This window comes from Scyliorhinus torazame, chromosome 14, assembly GCF_047496885.1.
Source record: "Scyliorhinus torazame isolate Kashiwa2021f chromosome 14, sScyTor2.1, whole genome shotgun sequence".
Taxonomy (NCBI): Eukaryota; Metazoa; Chordata; class Chondrichthyes; order Carcharhiniformes; family Scyliorhinidae; genus Scyliorhinus; species Scyliorhinus torazame.
Window position 1 is genome coordinate 129,262,685 of NC_092720.1, and position 14,296 is coordinate 129,276,980.

Below are 14,296 nucleotides of genomic sequence, written 5' to 3' on the forward strand. Positions count from 1 at the left end.
TGCCGGCATCTCCACATCATAGAAAAAAACATCAACACCCGCCACAGCCAAACCTTCCAAACTCCCAACACAGTAATCCCTCACACCCAAAAGAAACAAATCCCAACCAATCACTACAGAGCCCCAAACCATCCCTTTCCAAATACAACCCAAATACAACCTGGCAGAGGAAAGAAAAAAGAAAAAAAAGAGGAAAAAGATTAACACCACCAAAGTTCCAGTCCTTCAGCTTTCACAAACACCTCCGCCTCACCTGCCATCTCAAAGTAGAAGTCCTTCGAGTTGTTTCGCCAGTAGACCACCCCAAACCTGACGCTGCTTTTATACAACACTGCCTTTGTCTTACCAAAGGTCGCCCTCCGCCGTGAGATCCTGGTATATCCGAATACCAACGCCTCCCCACTTCGATTCAGCTTCGCCCATCTCAGCACCTTTTCCTTCACCTGATTGCTGTGGAAGCATACTATCACAACTCTTAGTGGCTCATAGGCCTTTGATTTCGGCTGGAGCGAGCGGCGAGGCCTGTCCAACTCATAGAGGGAGGGATCCTCCTCCAGCACCTTGAACTTGCCGAACATCTCCGCAAAGTACTCCATCAGCCTCCGGCCCTCCAGCCCCTCAGGTAGCCCACGATCCTCAGATTCTGCCTTTGTGACCTGTTCTCCAGGTCCTCCACTTTGGCTCTCACCGCTTTATTACTCTCTACCACCCTCCGCAGCTCCTCACCCATCGAGGTGAACTGGTTGCTCTGCTGTGACAATGCCTTCTCCACTCCCTTCAACACTCTCTTTGCTCCCACACGGTCGTCAACGTCTTTGCCAAAGCCTCCTTCGTCGGGGTCAAGGGTCTACCCGCTCCTTGAGCAAGGTCATCATCTCCTTCCAATGATTGTCAAAGTGCTTAGAAAACAACCGCTCAAACGCCCCAACAGGTTGTTTGCTTAGAAAACAACCGCTCAAAAGCATTCAGATGAGCACTTGAGACAGTTTAGGCACAAAACTACAGGCCAAGTGCTGGAAAATGGGATTAGAATAGAAAGGTGGGTGATGGGCAGTGCAGATAGAACAGAATAGGTCTTTGTGCTTGTAAAGCTCTATGACTCTAAGCATCAACGGTGAGGGTTCATAGAATCATAGAATTTACAGTGCAGAAGGAGGCCACTCAGCCCATTGAGTCTGCACTGTTCCTTGGAAAGAGCACCCGACCTAACCTGTACTCTATCCCCATAACCCAATGAAACACTAAATGGGGAGTGTGGGTTAAATGGGTCCGTGGTGAAGAAATGGTGGCCTGGTGATAATGCTACTGGACTAACAATCCAGAGGCCCACCCTCTTCTCTGGGGACATGGGTTCAAATCCCACCACAGCAGCTGGTGGAATTTAAATTTATTTAATAAAATTTGCAACATAAAAAGGTTGTAATGGTGACCATGATTGTAAAATCCAACCGGTTCACTAGATGTCCTCATCTGGTCTGGCCCACATGTGACCCGCCCCCCCTCCCCCATCCATCCCAATCCCCCCCACATCCCCCCCACCCCACCAAATCCCCCCACCACCACCCCCCAATCCCCCTCCCCCCCACCACCACCCCCCAATCCCCCTCCCCCCCAATCCCCCCCCATCCATCCCCCCCCATCCATCCATCCCCCCCCCCATCCATCCATCCCCCCCCCCATCCATCCATCCCCCCACATCCATCCATCCCCCCCCCATCCATCCATCCCCCACCCATCCATCCCCCCCCCATCCATCCATCCATCCCCCCCCCATCCATCCCTCCCCCCCCCCCCATCCATCCCTCCCCCCCCCCCCCCATCCATCCCTCCCCCATCCATCCATCCATCCCTCCCCCCCCCATCCATCCATCCCTCCCCCCCCCATCCATCCATCCCTCCCCCCCCATCCATCCATCCCCCCCCCATCCATCCATCCCCCCCCCCATCCATCCATCCATCCCCCCCCCATCCATCCATCCCCCCCCCCTGGGTAGGGTGCTCTTTCAGAGGGTCAGGGCAGACTCGATGAGCAGAATGGCCTCCTTCTGCACTGTCGGAATTCTATAAAACAAAGAGCAGGGGTGAAATGGGATCTAGTAAATTAATTTTCCACTTCCTCTCAGGAACTGTTCGTGAGGCACCTTTTTCTGGAATGTTCCCTGGAATATATGGGTGTATGAACTGTCCAGCTCCCCCTTTTCCATCTGACCCGTGACTCCACCTTCCTCAATTTGCAGTTGGCCAGTGAGTGAAAGGATTGGTGAATGTGGCCGGATAATTGGTTTCTTAATTGAAATAAAAGCACTCAGCGAATTTGGGCTGACAATGGGGGGTTGTTTTGCTGGGTGCAGCCACACTGCTGGTTCAGTCAAACCCAGTGAGTGAGCACTTTATTGCTGCCAGGTGGAATATTCCAGTTCATTACTCAGTAGAGTGTCAGTGCTGTCCTCACAGCTTTTACACTTGGGACAAGGTGAACTTCTCACAGTTGTCCAACTCTTGCTCGAGTTTTTTTTTTAAAAAGCCCGCCAACAGCGCGGAGTCGGTGAGATGACCTCCCGCTATCTCCCTGCTAAGACCATACTGTTTGAACAGGACAAGCAGGGCCTTACTTACCGGATCCCGGCTTTGCTCTACTTGCCCGCCTCGGGGACCATCCTCGCCTTTGCTGAAGAGAGAGTGAGCCCGGCTGATGCTGACGCGAATGTGCTGGTGCTTCGCCGAGGGAAGGTCTTCAGGACCCATGTGCAGGTGAGTTTGAGCCTTGGTGAACTAGCTGTCTTCTCTCTCCCCCTCTCATTCACTCCCAGAGCTAAGGCAGCAGCGCAACCCTACACTGTGTGTGAGAGAGGGAACTGGGCAGGCTCTTTGATCACAATCCTGTTCTGGATCACAATCCAAGCCCCAAGAGATGCTGAAACCTCGATGTAAATCCCTAACCCCACTCTACAGACTGGGATTGACCTCACAGAATCCCTACAGTGCATAAGGAGGCCATTTGCGTGCCTCCCCCCTCCCCCCCCCCCCCCCCAAAATTCCCCAGCGAACCGCCCATCTTCAGACTGGGAGGACACCAGAGCACCTGAAGGAATCCCACGCAGACACTGGGAGAAAGTGCAAACTCCACCTGTGCAGACTGGACTCGTACCTGACACTGAGGTTGTGGTGCTAACCACTGTGCCAACTTTGCATCCACCTGGGATGATTTAACCAGTTGGCCTGCTGAAGAGTTCTTTTTTTTTTTAAAAAGCCCCCCTGTATTTCAAAACCTGACTGACCTTTGCACTTCACTTCCAGCTCTGACCTTGTGCACCTACCACTTCCCATCCAGTGAAGAGGGATAGGCCACTTACCCCTCCAGACTGTTAACTATTAGTCACCACCCCCATATCTCTTTATCCCTCACCAATGATCCATCAATCTCCAGATTTAAAATTGACATGATCTAGTACAAGGTACTGGTGAAGAGAATTCTAAATTTCTACAATCCTTTTTTATGTTTCTTTATTTCTTTACAGAAATGACAAATTGTTAGACAATGCCCCCAATCATAGACCCCTGCCTCCAACCAACCTTGTCATTTACCCATTGCAGTCCAGGTATAATTCTGGGAAATCTATGCTGTACTGCCCTCCCCAGGTCGGTATAGCCTGTTCAGTGACACCAGATGTGATCTAACCAAGACTTTGTACAGCTGAAGCACAACTTGTACCCTCAGTTCCAACAAGCTATAACATTCCATTTGCCTATTTGATTTATTATTTTCCAATGACACTTTAATGATCTGTGTCCCTGGACCTTCAATCTCTTTAGACATCCACTATTTCTAGCTTTTGATGTTTGATTTGTTCATGAAATTGTCATTTTATCCCTTCCATTTACACTTCTGTTTATCATTGTATTTGGAAAATTTTTAAATGTGGCTTTCTATCCCATCATTAAGTCATTCATAAGCATATTGAATAGTTGAGGTCCCATCGCAGATGCCACTAGTCTTCCATGTTTGAGGTTGCAAAGATTTTCTATTTGTAGCTATTCCTATCAGTTTTACTGCTTTTTGTATCTTTTACATTTGTCAGGATCTGTGCTATATCCTTTTTTACTTTTGAGATTCTTGCTGGTTTAGTCATCCATTTGTTGTTGTTTTTTTTCCCCGTAAAGGATATTATCTGGTTCTGTATCCAATCAAATTTATCGAGTAACTTCTCTCATTTTACCCATTAATACATTTGCCCAGTTTGTTGTGGGGTCTCTGTCTCATTGCACTGTAAAGCTAGAATATCAGTTACTTTGCATTTCTTCCTTTAAAATATTTGTCGAAATCCTTATTATTGTGATTGCTATTATTTCAGTGGTTAGCACTGTGGCTTCACAGCGCCAGGGTCTCGGGTTCGATTCCCCGCTGGGTCGCTGTCTGTGCGGAGTCTGCACTTTTTCCCTGTGTCTGTGTGGGTTTCCTCCCGGGTGCTCCGGTTTCCTCCCACAGCCCAAAGATGTTAGGAGGGGTTATTGGGTTATGGGGATAGGGTGGAAGTGGGGGCTTAAGAGGGTCGATGCAGACTTGATGGGCTGAATGGCCTCCTCTGCACTATGTTCAATGTTCTCCCAGATTAGACTGTTAATGCCATGAGACCAATGTATTGGTTCTTGAACAAATTCTGGCATGCTCGTTCCTCCTTGTTCCAACCAAAATGAAAGTGAAAATCCCCCCCAAATGTACATGCTTGTCTAATCTTTGCACTTATGTAATCCCCTACTTCACAAACTACGATTAGCTGGTCTGTAACACAAAAACTTTGACTATTGGGCAAAATTCTCTATTTGGGAGACTTAATCATTGATTGAATTGCATGCAGTTTGTGTTCCCATGAGGGTGCTATTCGGGGAGCAATTGTGGACATGCTAATGGGCCAGCGCATTACTGGTGTGAATTCCTGGCCCAGCGGGGGTTCTAACCACTGGGGCCGGAATTAGCGCCAAGGAGCTTGGCAGCTGGAGTTGTTTTTAAGCACTCCACTTACCACACACACTGCAACCACCAAGATGGCTCGGAGAAGACCTGCCCCCTGAGGCTGGGAGTCCAAGGTGGACCCACCGCTCTATGCCAGGAGTGGAGGGACACTCTCTTCCCCAGGGTGGGCTGCAGACTCCAGCCTGCCCTCCTGAACACTGCCTGTGAGGTGTTGCAGAGGCAGTCGGTACTGCCAGTCTCACCAGGAGGAAACAGCTGGTGATCTGGAGGTGTGGGGGTCACTTATGAGCCATCTGTCATCAGATCTGCAGGACAGGTGTCCTCTGCTGGGGTGAGCTCTGCTGATCCTCTGCTTCCTCTGAATGGGACAGCGCTTGGAGCACCAAAACCTGGTGGTCTCCTGATTGAGCCTGGCCCTTGATGATACAGCTGGGTATGAAGGAGCCCAGAGAGGTGGCCTGGGTCAGCTCTCAGATGACCAGGAGGCCTTCTGAGCACTTAAAGAACACCGGTGCCACTCGGCAGTGTGAGCAGCCAGGAGCCTCTATGTAAGGGGTGGGTTAAAAAGACAGACTGCAGCAATGATGGTCTGAGCCATCTCTCTGGGACACCGAGAGATGGTGATCTCTAGGGGACACCCCAAGTCCACTGATTTGGCACCATGTCACTACCAACTACTGCCCCTGGCCCGGATAACAGTTTTCAATCATTTTCAGTGTTTGTGTTGCATCCAGCTCCCCCTTCCTCAGCCATGGCACCCAGTCGGTGGCGTAGTGGTATTGTCACTACATTAGTGACCCAGAGTCATGCTCTGGGGACCCAGGTTCAAATCCCGCCACTGCAGATGGTGGGATCTGGAATTCAAAGTTTAATGATGGCCATGAATCCATTGTCTATTGTCGTAAAAGCCCATCTGTTTCACTAATGTCCTTTTTTTAGGGCAGGAGATCTGCTGTCCTTGCCTATTCTGGCCTACATATGACTCCAGACCCACAGCAATGTGGTTGACTCTTAACTACCCCCTCAAGGGCAATTGGGGGTGGGTGCCCGAGTCCCATGAACAATTTATATTAAAAAAAAAGTCCATGTTTGTCAATATTTGTAGTAATTCTGCCTGAGCGAGGCGGAGCATCGTGGGAGGGTGGAACATACTGTGTCCAACCCACTAATCACATTTAAATGCATGCGAATATCGGTGTGGGGTGCAAACCTAATCGGCACCTGCGAGGGATTGGAGCATTGCACCCGAATCTGTGCTGGGCACAGACCTCTATTTTGGATGCCCAATTATGAGGTTGCGAGGTGGAGAATTTCACCCATTGTCTCTGTTTCTATTGCTTGTTTACCTCCCGTTATATCCTCATCTTTATAAGTGATTTAATCCTTCATCACCATTCCATCCATCGGGCAGCACGGTAGCCTTGTGGATAGCACAATTGCTTCACAGCTCCAGGGTCCCAGGTTCGATTCCAGCTTGGGTCACTGTCTGTGCGGAGTCTGCACATCCTCCCCGTGTGTGCGTGGGTTTCCTCCGGGTGCTCCGGTTTCCTCCCACAGTCCAAAGATGTGCAGGTTAGGTGGATTGGCCATGATAAATTGCCCTTGGTGTCCAAAATTGCCCTTCGTGTTGGTTGGGGTTGCTGGGTTGTGGGGATAGGGTGGCGGTGTTGACCTTGGGTAGGGTGCTCTTTCCAAGAGCCGGTGCAGACTCGATGGGCCGAATGGCCTCCTTCTGCACTGTAAATTCTATGATAATCCTCTACCAATTTAGACTGTATCCCGGATAGATATTTTGCAGTCATGGCTGCCTATTTGTGCCTACAAGTCATTCAATTTATCCCTTCATACTGTACATTAACTCCACACCCTGCTGTAAATATCTCAACAATCCTGCATTGTTTTGCCTTGCTCTCTCACCTGAGCCTTGGATGTTGAAGCTATTTGTAATATTCACGTTAACAAGATCAAAATTACTGGGGCCAGGTAAGATGAGGACCAAAAAATATTTTGACAATAATAATAATCTTTATTAGTGTCGCAAGTAGGCTAACATTAACACTGCAATGAAGTTACTGAAATCCCCTAGTCGCCACTGGCAGCACCTGTTCGGGTACACTGAGGGAGAATTCCGAATGTCCAATCCAAGTAACAGCACATCTTGAAAATGAAATGAAAATCGCTTATTGTCACAAGTAGGCTTCAATGAAGTTACTGTGAAAAGCCCCTAGTCGCCACAGTCCGGCGCCTGTTCGGGGCGGCTGTTACGGGAATTGAACCCGCGCTGCTGGCCTGCCTGGGTCTGCTTTAAATGCCAGCTATTTAGCCCTGTGCTAAACCAGCCCCTAATAATTGCTTATTGTCACAAGTAGGCTTCAATGAAGTTACTGTGAAAAGCCCCTAGTCGCCACATTCCGGAGCCTGTTCGGGGAAGCTGGTAGGGGAATTGAACCCACGCTGCTGGTCTTGTTCTGCATTACAAGCCAGCTGTTTAGCCCACTGTGCTAACCCAGCCCCAGGACTTTTAGGAGGAAACCCGCGCAGACACTGGGAGAACGTGCAGACTCCGCACAGACAGTGACCCAAGCCGGGAATCGAACCTGGGACCCTGGTGCTGTGAAGCAACAGTGCTAACCACTGTGCAACCGTGAATATTTGCATGTGAGTTCTGCGTACCAAATATTAAACTATTTGTAACGCACAGATATAAATGGGTTGTTTAGGATTAGAGATGGGTGTGTGCCCATCAGGGGTATACCCTGCAACTTGCCTGTACTTGTTCCCACATTATGTATTTTGGTGAGTGATTGTGGGAGGGAGCTAGTGAGGTGACTTGGACTAGTGAGGTGACAATTATAACCTTTTAACTTCCGACAAGAGTTCCTAAATTCTGGAATGGAATGGTAAACCTAACTGGTTAATACTGGGAGGCTTAGACAACCTGTGTGGGGAGCCTCCAGACGAATTTCCAAGAGCTGGACTTTCTAACGAACCAGTTCACTGCAGGGAAATATGATTAAATAGTTTATTACAAAATTAATTTTGAGACTTGACCACCATTTAACTTTGTCCAATTGAAAGTAGGCAGCTTCATTTAGGTCAATGACTTGTTGGGTGACGGGGGTGTGAAAAGTGGGTTTGACCGAAGGGGGGGGTGGTGGGACGACAGCTCAGCACTTCATGTGAGAATCTTTGCAATTGTCACAATGAACCCACAGAGGGCAAGGTCGCAGAGGGGTATTGAGGTAAAATCAAAACCCAGTTTGGCTTTTTAAAGGCATGTAGAATTTTGAAGGGTGAGGAAGGCCACAGATTTGTTAAAGACATAAAGTATGAGTTTAGACATAACTAGCTTTGTTCACGTCACCTCCAGAGTTTTAGTTAATAAAAGTGGGAGTGAAATAATTGGAAGCTGTGGTCTTGATCCTTTACTGTAATTGGTGAAAAATTGATAAACCTCCAGAAAAATTAAGATATTTTTGGCATTTCTCTGGGGTTTGTGTTCTCCCACCAGTTACATTGGGTGAGCCTATGACATTCTAGCTGGTTACTGAGATCTGAAAATCGTGCTGTTGATCTCCACCTTGAACCCATTTCTCACTTTAACTGTCTTTCTTCCTCTTTCAGTGGGAGGATATGGAAACTCTCCACTCTGCCCACCTGGAGGGTCACCGGTCCATGAACCCATGCCCTGTGTATGACACTTCCACCAACACGCTCTTCCTTCTCTTCATTGCGATCCTGGGGCGCACCACAGAGTCGTATCAACTCATCACGGGCAACAACGTGGCCCGCCTGTGCTGTGTGAGAAGCACTGACCAGGGCTGGAGCTGGAGTGCCCTCACTGATCTGACTGGCAGCACCATTGGCTGCTCCATTGAAGAATGGGCAACCTTCGCCTTGGGCCCAGGACATGGGATCCAGCTCAAGTCTGGGAGACTTGTTATCCCAGCGTACGCCTATCACATTGACTCTAAAGAGTGTTTTGGAACAATCTGTAGGTGCAGCCCTCACTCCTTCACGTTTTACAGTGATGACCATGGCAAGGTCTGGAAGTTTGGGAACTTTGTAGACAATCTGGAGACGGTGGAGTGCCAGGTGGTTTCTGTAGATGAGGAAGATGGCCACAATGTCCTTTATTGTAATGCCAGGACACCAATGAACTTCAGGGCTCAGGCACTCAGTGCAGATGGTGGTGCTGTCTTCCAGGAAGGGCAGTTTGTCCCAAAGCTGGTGGAACCACCCCGCGGATGCCATGGGAGCGTCATTGGTTTCCCAGCCCCCATCGTCCCGTGGTGTGAGGAGCTATCAGTCAAGTCTGGCTTCGACTCTGGAAACGATCAGCCAACACAACCCCAGCAAAAACGCTTGACTCTCCGTTTCCAGACTCCAACTTGGGTCCTCTACTCCCACCCAACAAGCCCAGCATCACGGCTCCACTTGGGAGTCTATCTCAGTACATACCCGCAGGACCCCAGCAGTTGGACGGAGCCCTGGATTATCCACGAAGGACCCAGTGCTTACTCTGACCTGGCACTCATTGAGTTGGCCTCTACCAAAATCAGTGAGGCTCAGCTCCCAGCGGTGGCGTTCGCTTGTCTTTACGAATGTGGATCCAAATCGCCTTATGAGAAAATAGCATTTAGCCTATTTACGATGCGTGAGTTACTCCACAATATTCCGCATTTACCCACCCAGTCCCGGGTGGAGCAAAGCACCACGACTAGTTCTGTCTGCTGTCCCATTACGTGAGTTAGGGGCACGAGGGTTGGTTAGCTTCCATTTTATGAAAATGGTAGATGGTTAAAATGGGTTTATGTAATACTTAATTAGCCTGAGCAAATTCGGAAGGAATGATCTTGGTTGCTCAAAGCAAAATAAAATGACTTTATAGCAAACCCTGTGATTTTCACTTTTTTTTTGTCTTGAGGGATGGCGAATCTTGCTTGGCTTGAATTAATTAATGCTGACATGGTCTAGCTAGGGAATGTTTAAATGTTGGCATTTTAAATTAAGCAGAACTCTTGCTAGTATATTTATATTAAAACTCCTCTTCAGGAACAACTGTAGGTGTACTTATGATGACTGCAGTAGTTCAAGATGGCAGCTCACACCCCTCCCCCACCTTCTCGAAGGCAATTGGGAATGGACAACACATGCTGGTCTAACCAGAGACACCCACATCCCAAGAATGAATACTTACATTTTACTGGCAGCTTTTTATACCCACTGAGTGAATGCTGAGAGTACCAAACTATTTCTTTTTAATCCAATTAAGTGTCACCAGTCCACCTACCCTGCACATCTTTGGGTTGTGGGGGTGAGACCCACGCAGACATGGGGAGAATGTGCAAACTCCACAAGTGACCTGGTCCTCTGCAATGAGGCAGCAGTGCTAGCCACCCTGCTGCCCTCTGCTGACAGCTTCTAACAAGTTTTGTTGCCATTAGTGGCACTGATTTGAGACTTGCACCGTTTTCCCTAGGTTAAGTTTTTTGGAGTGTGTTTGTGTCACAGTTTTTCGGTTTGTGAATGCCAGCCTGCACTGCCGATGGCCAAACATTTTTCTTGAATACCCAATTTTTATTTTTTTTTCCAATTAGGGACAATTTAGCATGGCCAATCCATCTACCCTGCACATCTTTGGGCTGTGGAGATGAAACCCACGGGGACAGTGATCCAAGCCCGGGATTCAAACCCAGGTCCTCAGCACTGTAGTCCCAGTGCTAACCACTGCACCACTCTGCTGCCCATAAACGTTTTTCTTTTTATTATTGAAAACATTTTCAAATTGATGTCACTGACAAGGCTGGTATTTGATACTAAAGCTGCCAGTGGGCATTTGTTTTGAACTGCTGGCAGCAGATTAATATAACCTGGCCAGGTAATTTCCGGGGCATTAAGGAGTCACTTGGAAGCCAGACCAGGTAAGAATAAGCGTTTCACTTTTGTATACATTTTTTTTAAAAATGTACCTGGGGTACAAGGATTTTGTTACTGATTTAAGCTTTTATTTAACAAAACCTGAATTCATAGTCTCCAACTTCTCAGTCATTAAAGCACGGAAGGCAGCCATTCAATCAATTGAGTCTATGCTGGCTCTTTGCATAGCAATCCGTTCCATCTCCTGCCCTGAGTGCCCACATTTGTTTTTGAAATAATTAATATTTTCTACTTCCACCATCTTCTTGAGCAGTGAGTTCGAGGTCATTGCCACTTTATAATCTTTGTCACAAGTAGGCTTACATTAACACTGCAATGAAGTGACTGTGAAAAGCTCCTAGTCGCCACATCTGGCAACTGTTCGGGTGCACAGGGAGAATTCAGAATGTCCCAGCACGTGTTGGGAGGAAACCGGAGCACCCGGAGGAAACCTACGCAGACACTGGGAGAACGTGCAGGCAGTGACCCAATCGAACCTGGGGCCCTGGTCTGCAGACAGTGACCCAAGCGGGAATTGAACCTGGGACCCTGGTGCTATGGAGCAACAGTGCTACCATGCCACCCCTCCCTGTATCCCTTGCCCAATAGCTTCAATTGTTACTGTGAAAAGCCCCTAGTCGCCACATTCCGGCGCCTGTTCGGGTACACAGAGGGAGAATTCAGAATGTCCAAATTACCTAATGGCACATGGTTCAGGCTTGTGGAAGGAAACCGGAGCACCCGGAGGAAACCCACACAGACACTGGGAGAACGTGCAGACTCCGCACAAGACAGTGACCCAAGCCGAAATCAAACCTAGGACCTTGGTGCTGTGAAGCAACAGTGCTAACCACTGCCTCCGTGCTGCCCTTCCCTGCATCCCTTGCCCAATAGCTTTAATTGCTGTCCTTGCATGACCATGACCATCTAATGTGAACAGCTTTTCTTTTGTCTGCCTTATCTACAGCTGTCATAATCTTTTTACTATTAGCAAATTTTCCACTGGAACAACCCAATTTATTCCAACCCAAGCATGTAACTAATTCTCTTCTCCGTACCAGTAAATTTCCTCATGCTTGAAGTCTCTTTTTCCTCAAGGGTGGTGACCACAATTGGTTCAATATTCCAGCTGTGGCCTAACTTGTGCAGGCTCACCATAACTTCCCTGCTTTACAAAGCCCAAGCCGCCACATACTTTAACTCTACCTCCTGCTCTCTGCCTGAAGGCAGATCCACCCCACAGAACCAGTCATCTCCACCATGGGTAGGATAAGAAGGCAGATCCTGAATCCAGCCCAGCCACTGTGGGGATCAAACCCTATGCTGTTGCCACCAACCTGATCTGCAGGCAGAGTTGTTTTGGCACCATACTTTTATATTCATGCTATAGTCCAGAGCTCATTCAGATGGTAGAGGCTCCAATTTTGATAACACAGCCTAGGATGTAGTACCCTTAAAATCCACTGTGGTAATATGGACAACTGCCTGGATTTTAGGCCTCATAAAATTGGACACTTTTTGGACGTTTTAAATCAAACTCAAACCAGTCAGCTCTAGGCAGGCTGATGGGCATTTGAACTTGGCCAGGTTTGAATGCACTAAACTGGACGTGCCAGATGCCCTATCAATTGTCCCAGATGCCCTATCAATCATCCATCAAATCAGCTCTATTCATTGATCTATTTGTTTTGTACAGATGGTTCAATGTCCTGCTGAATAGCCATTAGTAACTCCATTGGGTGGTGCTACTCCCACTCTGCCCTCATGGGTTGGAGAACATTCTGGCAGGATATTGGGTATATGCATCGAACCCGCAGCAGACTCCATGCAGAGGTAATTGAGATAACTGATCAGAGACCATTGAGATATGATCAGACAGACGGAGGCCACATATGAGACCCACCTTCGCAACGACAAGGGGCAGCACGGTAGCCTTGTGGATAGCACAATTGCTTCACAGCTCCAGGGTCCCAGGTTCGATTCCGGCTTGGGTCACTGACTGTGCAGAGTCTGCACGTTCTCCCCGTGTCTGCGTGGGTTTCCTCCGGGTGCTCCGGTTTCCTCCCACAGTCCAAAGATGTGCAGGTTAGGTGGATTGGCCATGATAAATTGCCCTTAGTGTCTGGTGGGGTTACCTGGTTTTGGAGATAGGGTGGAGGTGTTGACCTTGGGTAGGGTGCTCTTTCCAAGAGCCGGTGCAGACTCGATGGGCCGAATGGCCTCCTTCTGCACTGTAAATTCTATGATGATAAAAACGACGACGTTGAAGAAATCGACTCCGACTTGGACCTGAAGTGCAAATCATTGGCTATTTCCTGACAACACTATACTGCCTGCTGTTTGGCAGTATTCACTCATGCTATCTCTGTGGCTGGAATAGGGTAGAGGCTTCCATCTCCTGTGGCTGCCCAGAGGTGGACAGGCAGGTTTCCAAGGCCGGCTTCTGTTCATGGGGATCAATGGCCATGGTTTGGATGTGTTGGGCACCCAGCCCTCACCACCTCTCATGGTGAAATTATTTTTTCCGACTATAATATTTATTTAAATTTCCAATTCACCTTTCCTGTGCAATTCTTGTCATGCCGAACAATCCCAATCCTTTCATCGTATCTCGTACTCCATCCACATCCTCGGCTTCCCCAATGTTGTTGGGCTCCTGTGACCTTTCCCTGTTCTTCTCTATTCTATTCTAGCTCCGCCCCCCCGCCCCCCCCACTGCCACCAGCCACTGGTACCTGACGTATAAGAAGGACGGGTTGCATCTAAACCGGAGAGGCATAAATATCCTGGCCGTGAGGTTTGCTAGTGTCACGGGAGGGTTTAAACTAGTATGGCAGGGGGGTGGGCATGGGAGCAATAGGTCAGAAGGTGAGAGCATTGAGGGAGAACTAGGGAATAGGGACAGTGTGGCTCTGAGGCAGAGCAGACAGGGAGAATTTGCTGAACACAGCGGGTCTGGTGGCCTGAGGTGCATATGTTTTAATGCAAGAAGTATTACGGGTAAGGCAGATGAACTTTAGAGCTTGGATTAGTACTTGGAACTATGATGTTGTTGCCATTACAGAGACCTGGTTGAGGGAAGGGCAGGATTGGCAGCTAAACCTACCAGGATTTAGATGTTTCAGGCGGGATAGAGGGGGATGTAAAAGGGGAGGCGGAGTTGCGCTACTGGTTCGGGAGAATATCACAGCTGTACTGCGAGAGGACACCTCAGAGGGCAGTGAGGCTATATGGGTAGAGATCAGGAATAAGAAGGGTGCAGTCACAATGTTGGGGGTTTACTACAGGCCTCCCAACAGCCAGCGGGAGATAGAGGAGCAGATAGGTAGACAGATTTTGGAAAAGAGTAAAAACAACAGGGTTGTGGTGATGGGAGACTTCAACTTCCCCAATATTGACTGGGAC

General features: G+C 48.6%; 1 protein-coding gene across 1 annotated transcript; it reads left to right on the forward strand.

Moving 5' to 3' along the window:
* The first annotated feature begins 2,347 nt into the window (after positions 1-2,347).
* Positions 2,348-9,850, forward strand: neu4 (sialidase 4). The gene is made up of 2 exons (XM_072473524.1): positions 2,348-2,751; positions 8,597-9,850. Exons 1-2 carry the CDS (start codon positions 2,551-2,553, stop codon positions 9,719-9,721), a joined length of 1,326 nt encoding a protein of 441 aa, XP_072329625.1. The 5' UTR covers positions 2,348-2,550; the 3' UTR covers positions 9,722-9,850.
* The last annotated feature ends 4,446 nt before the right edge of the window (positions 9,851-14,296 follow it).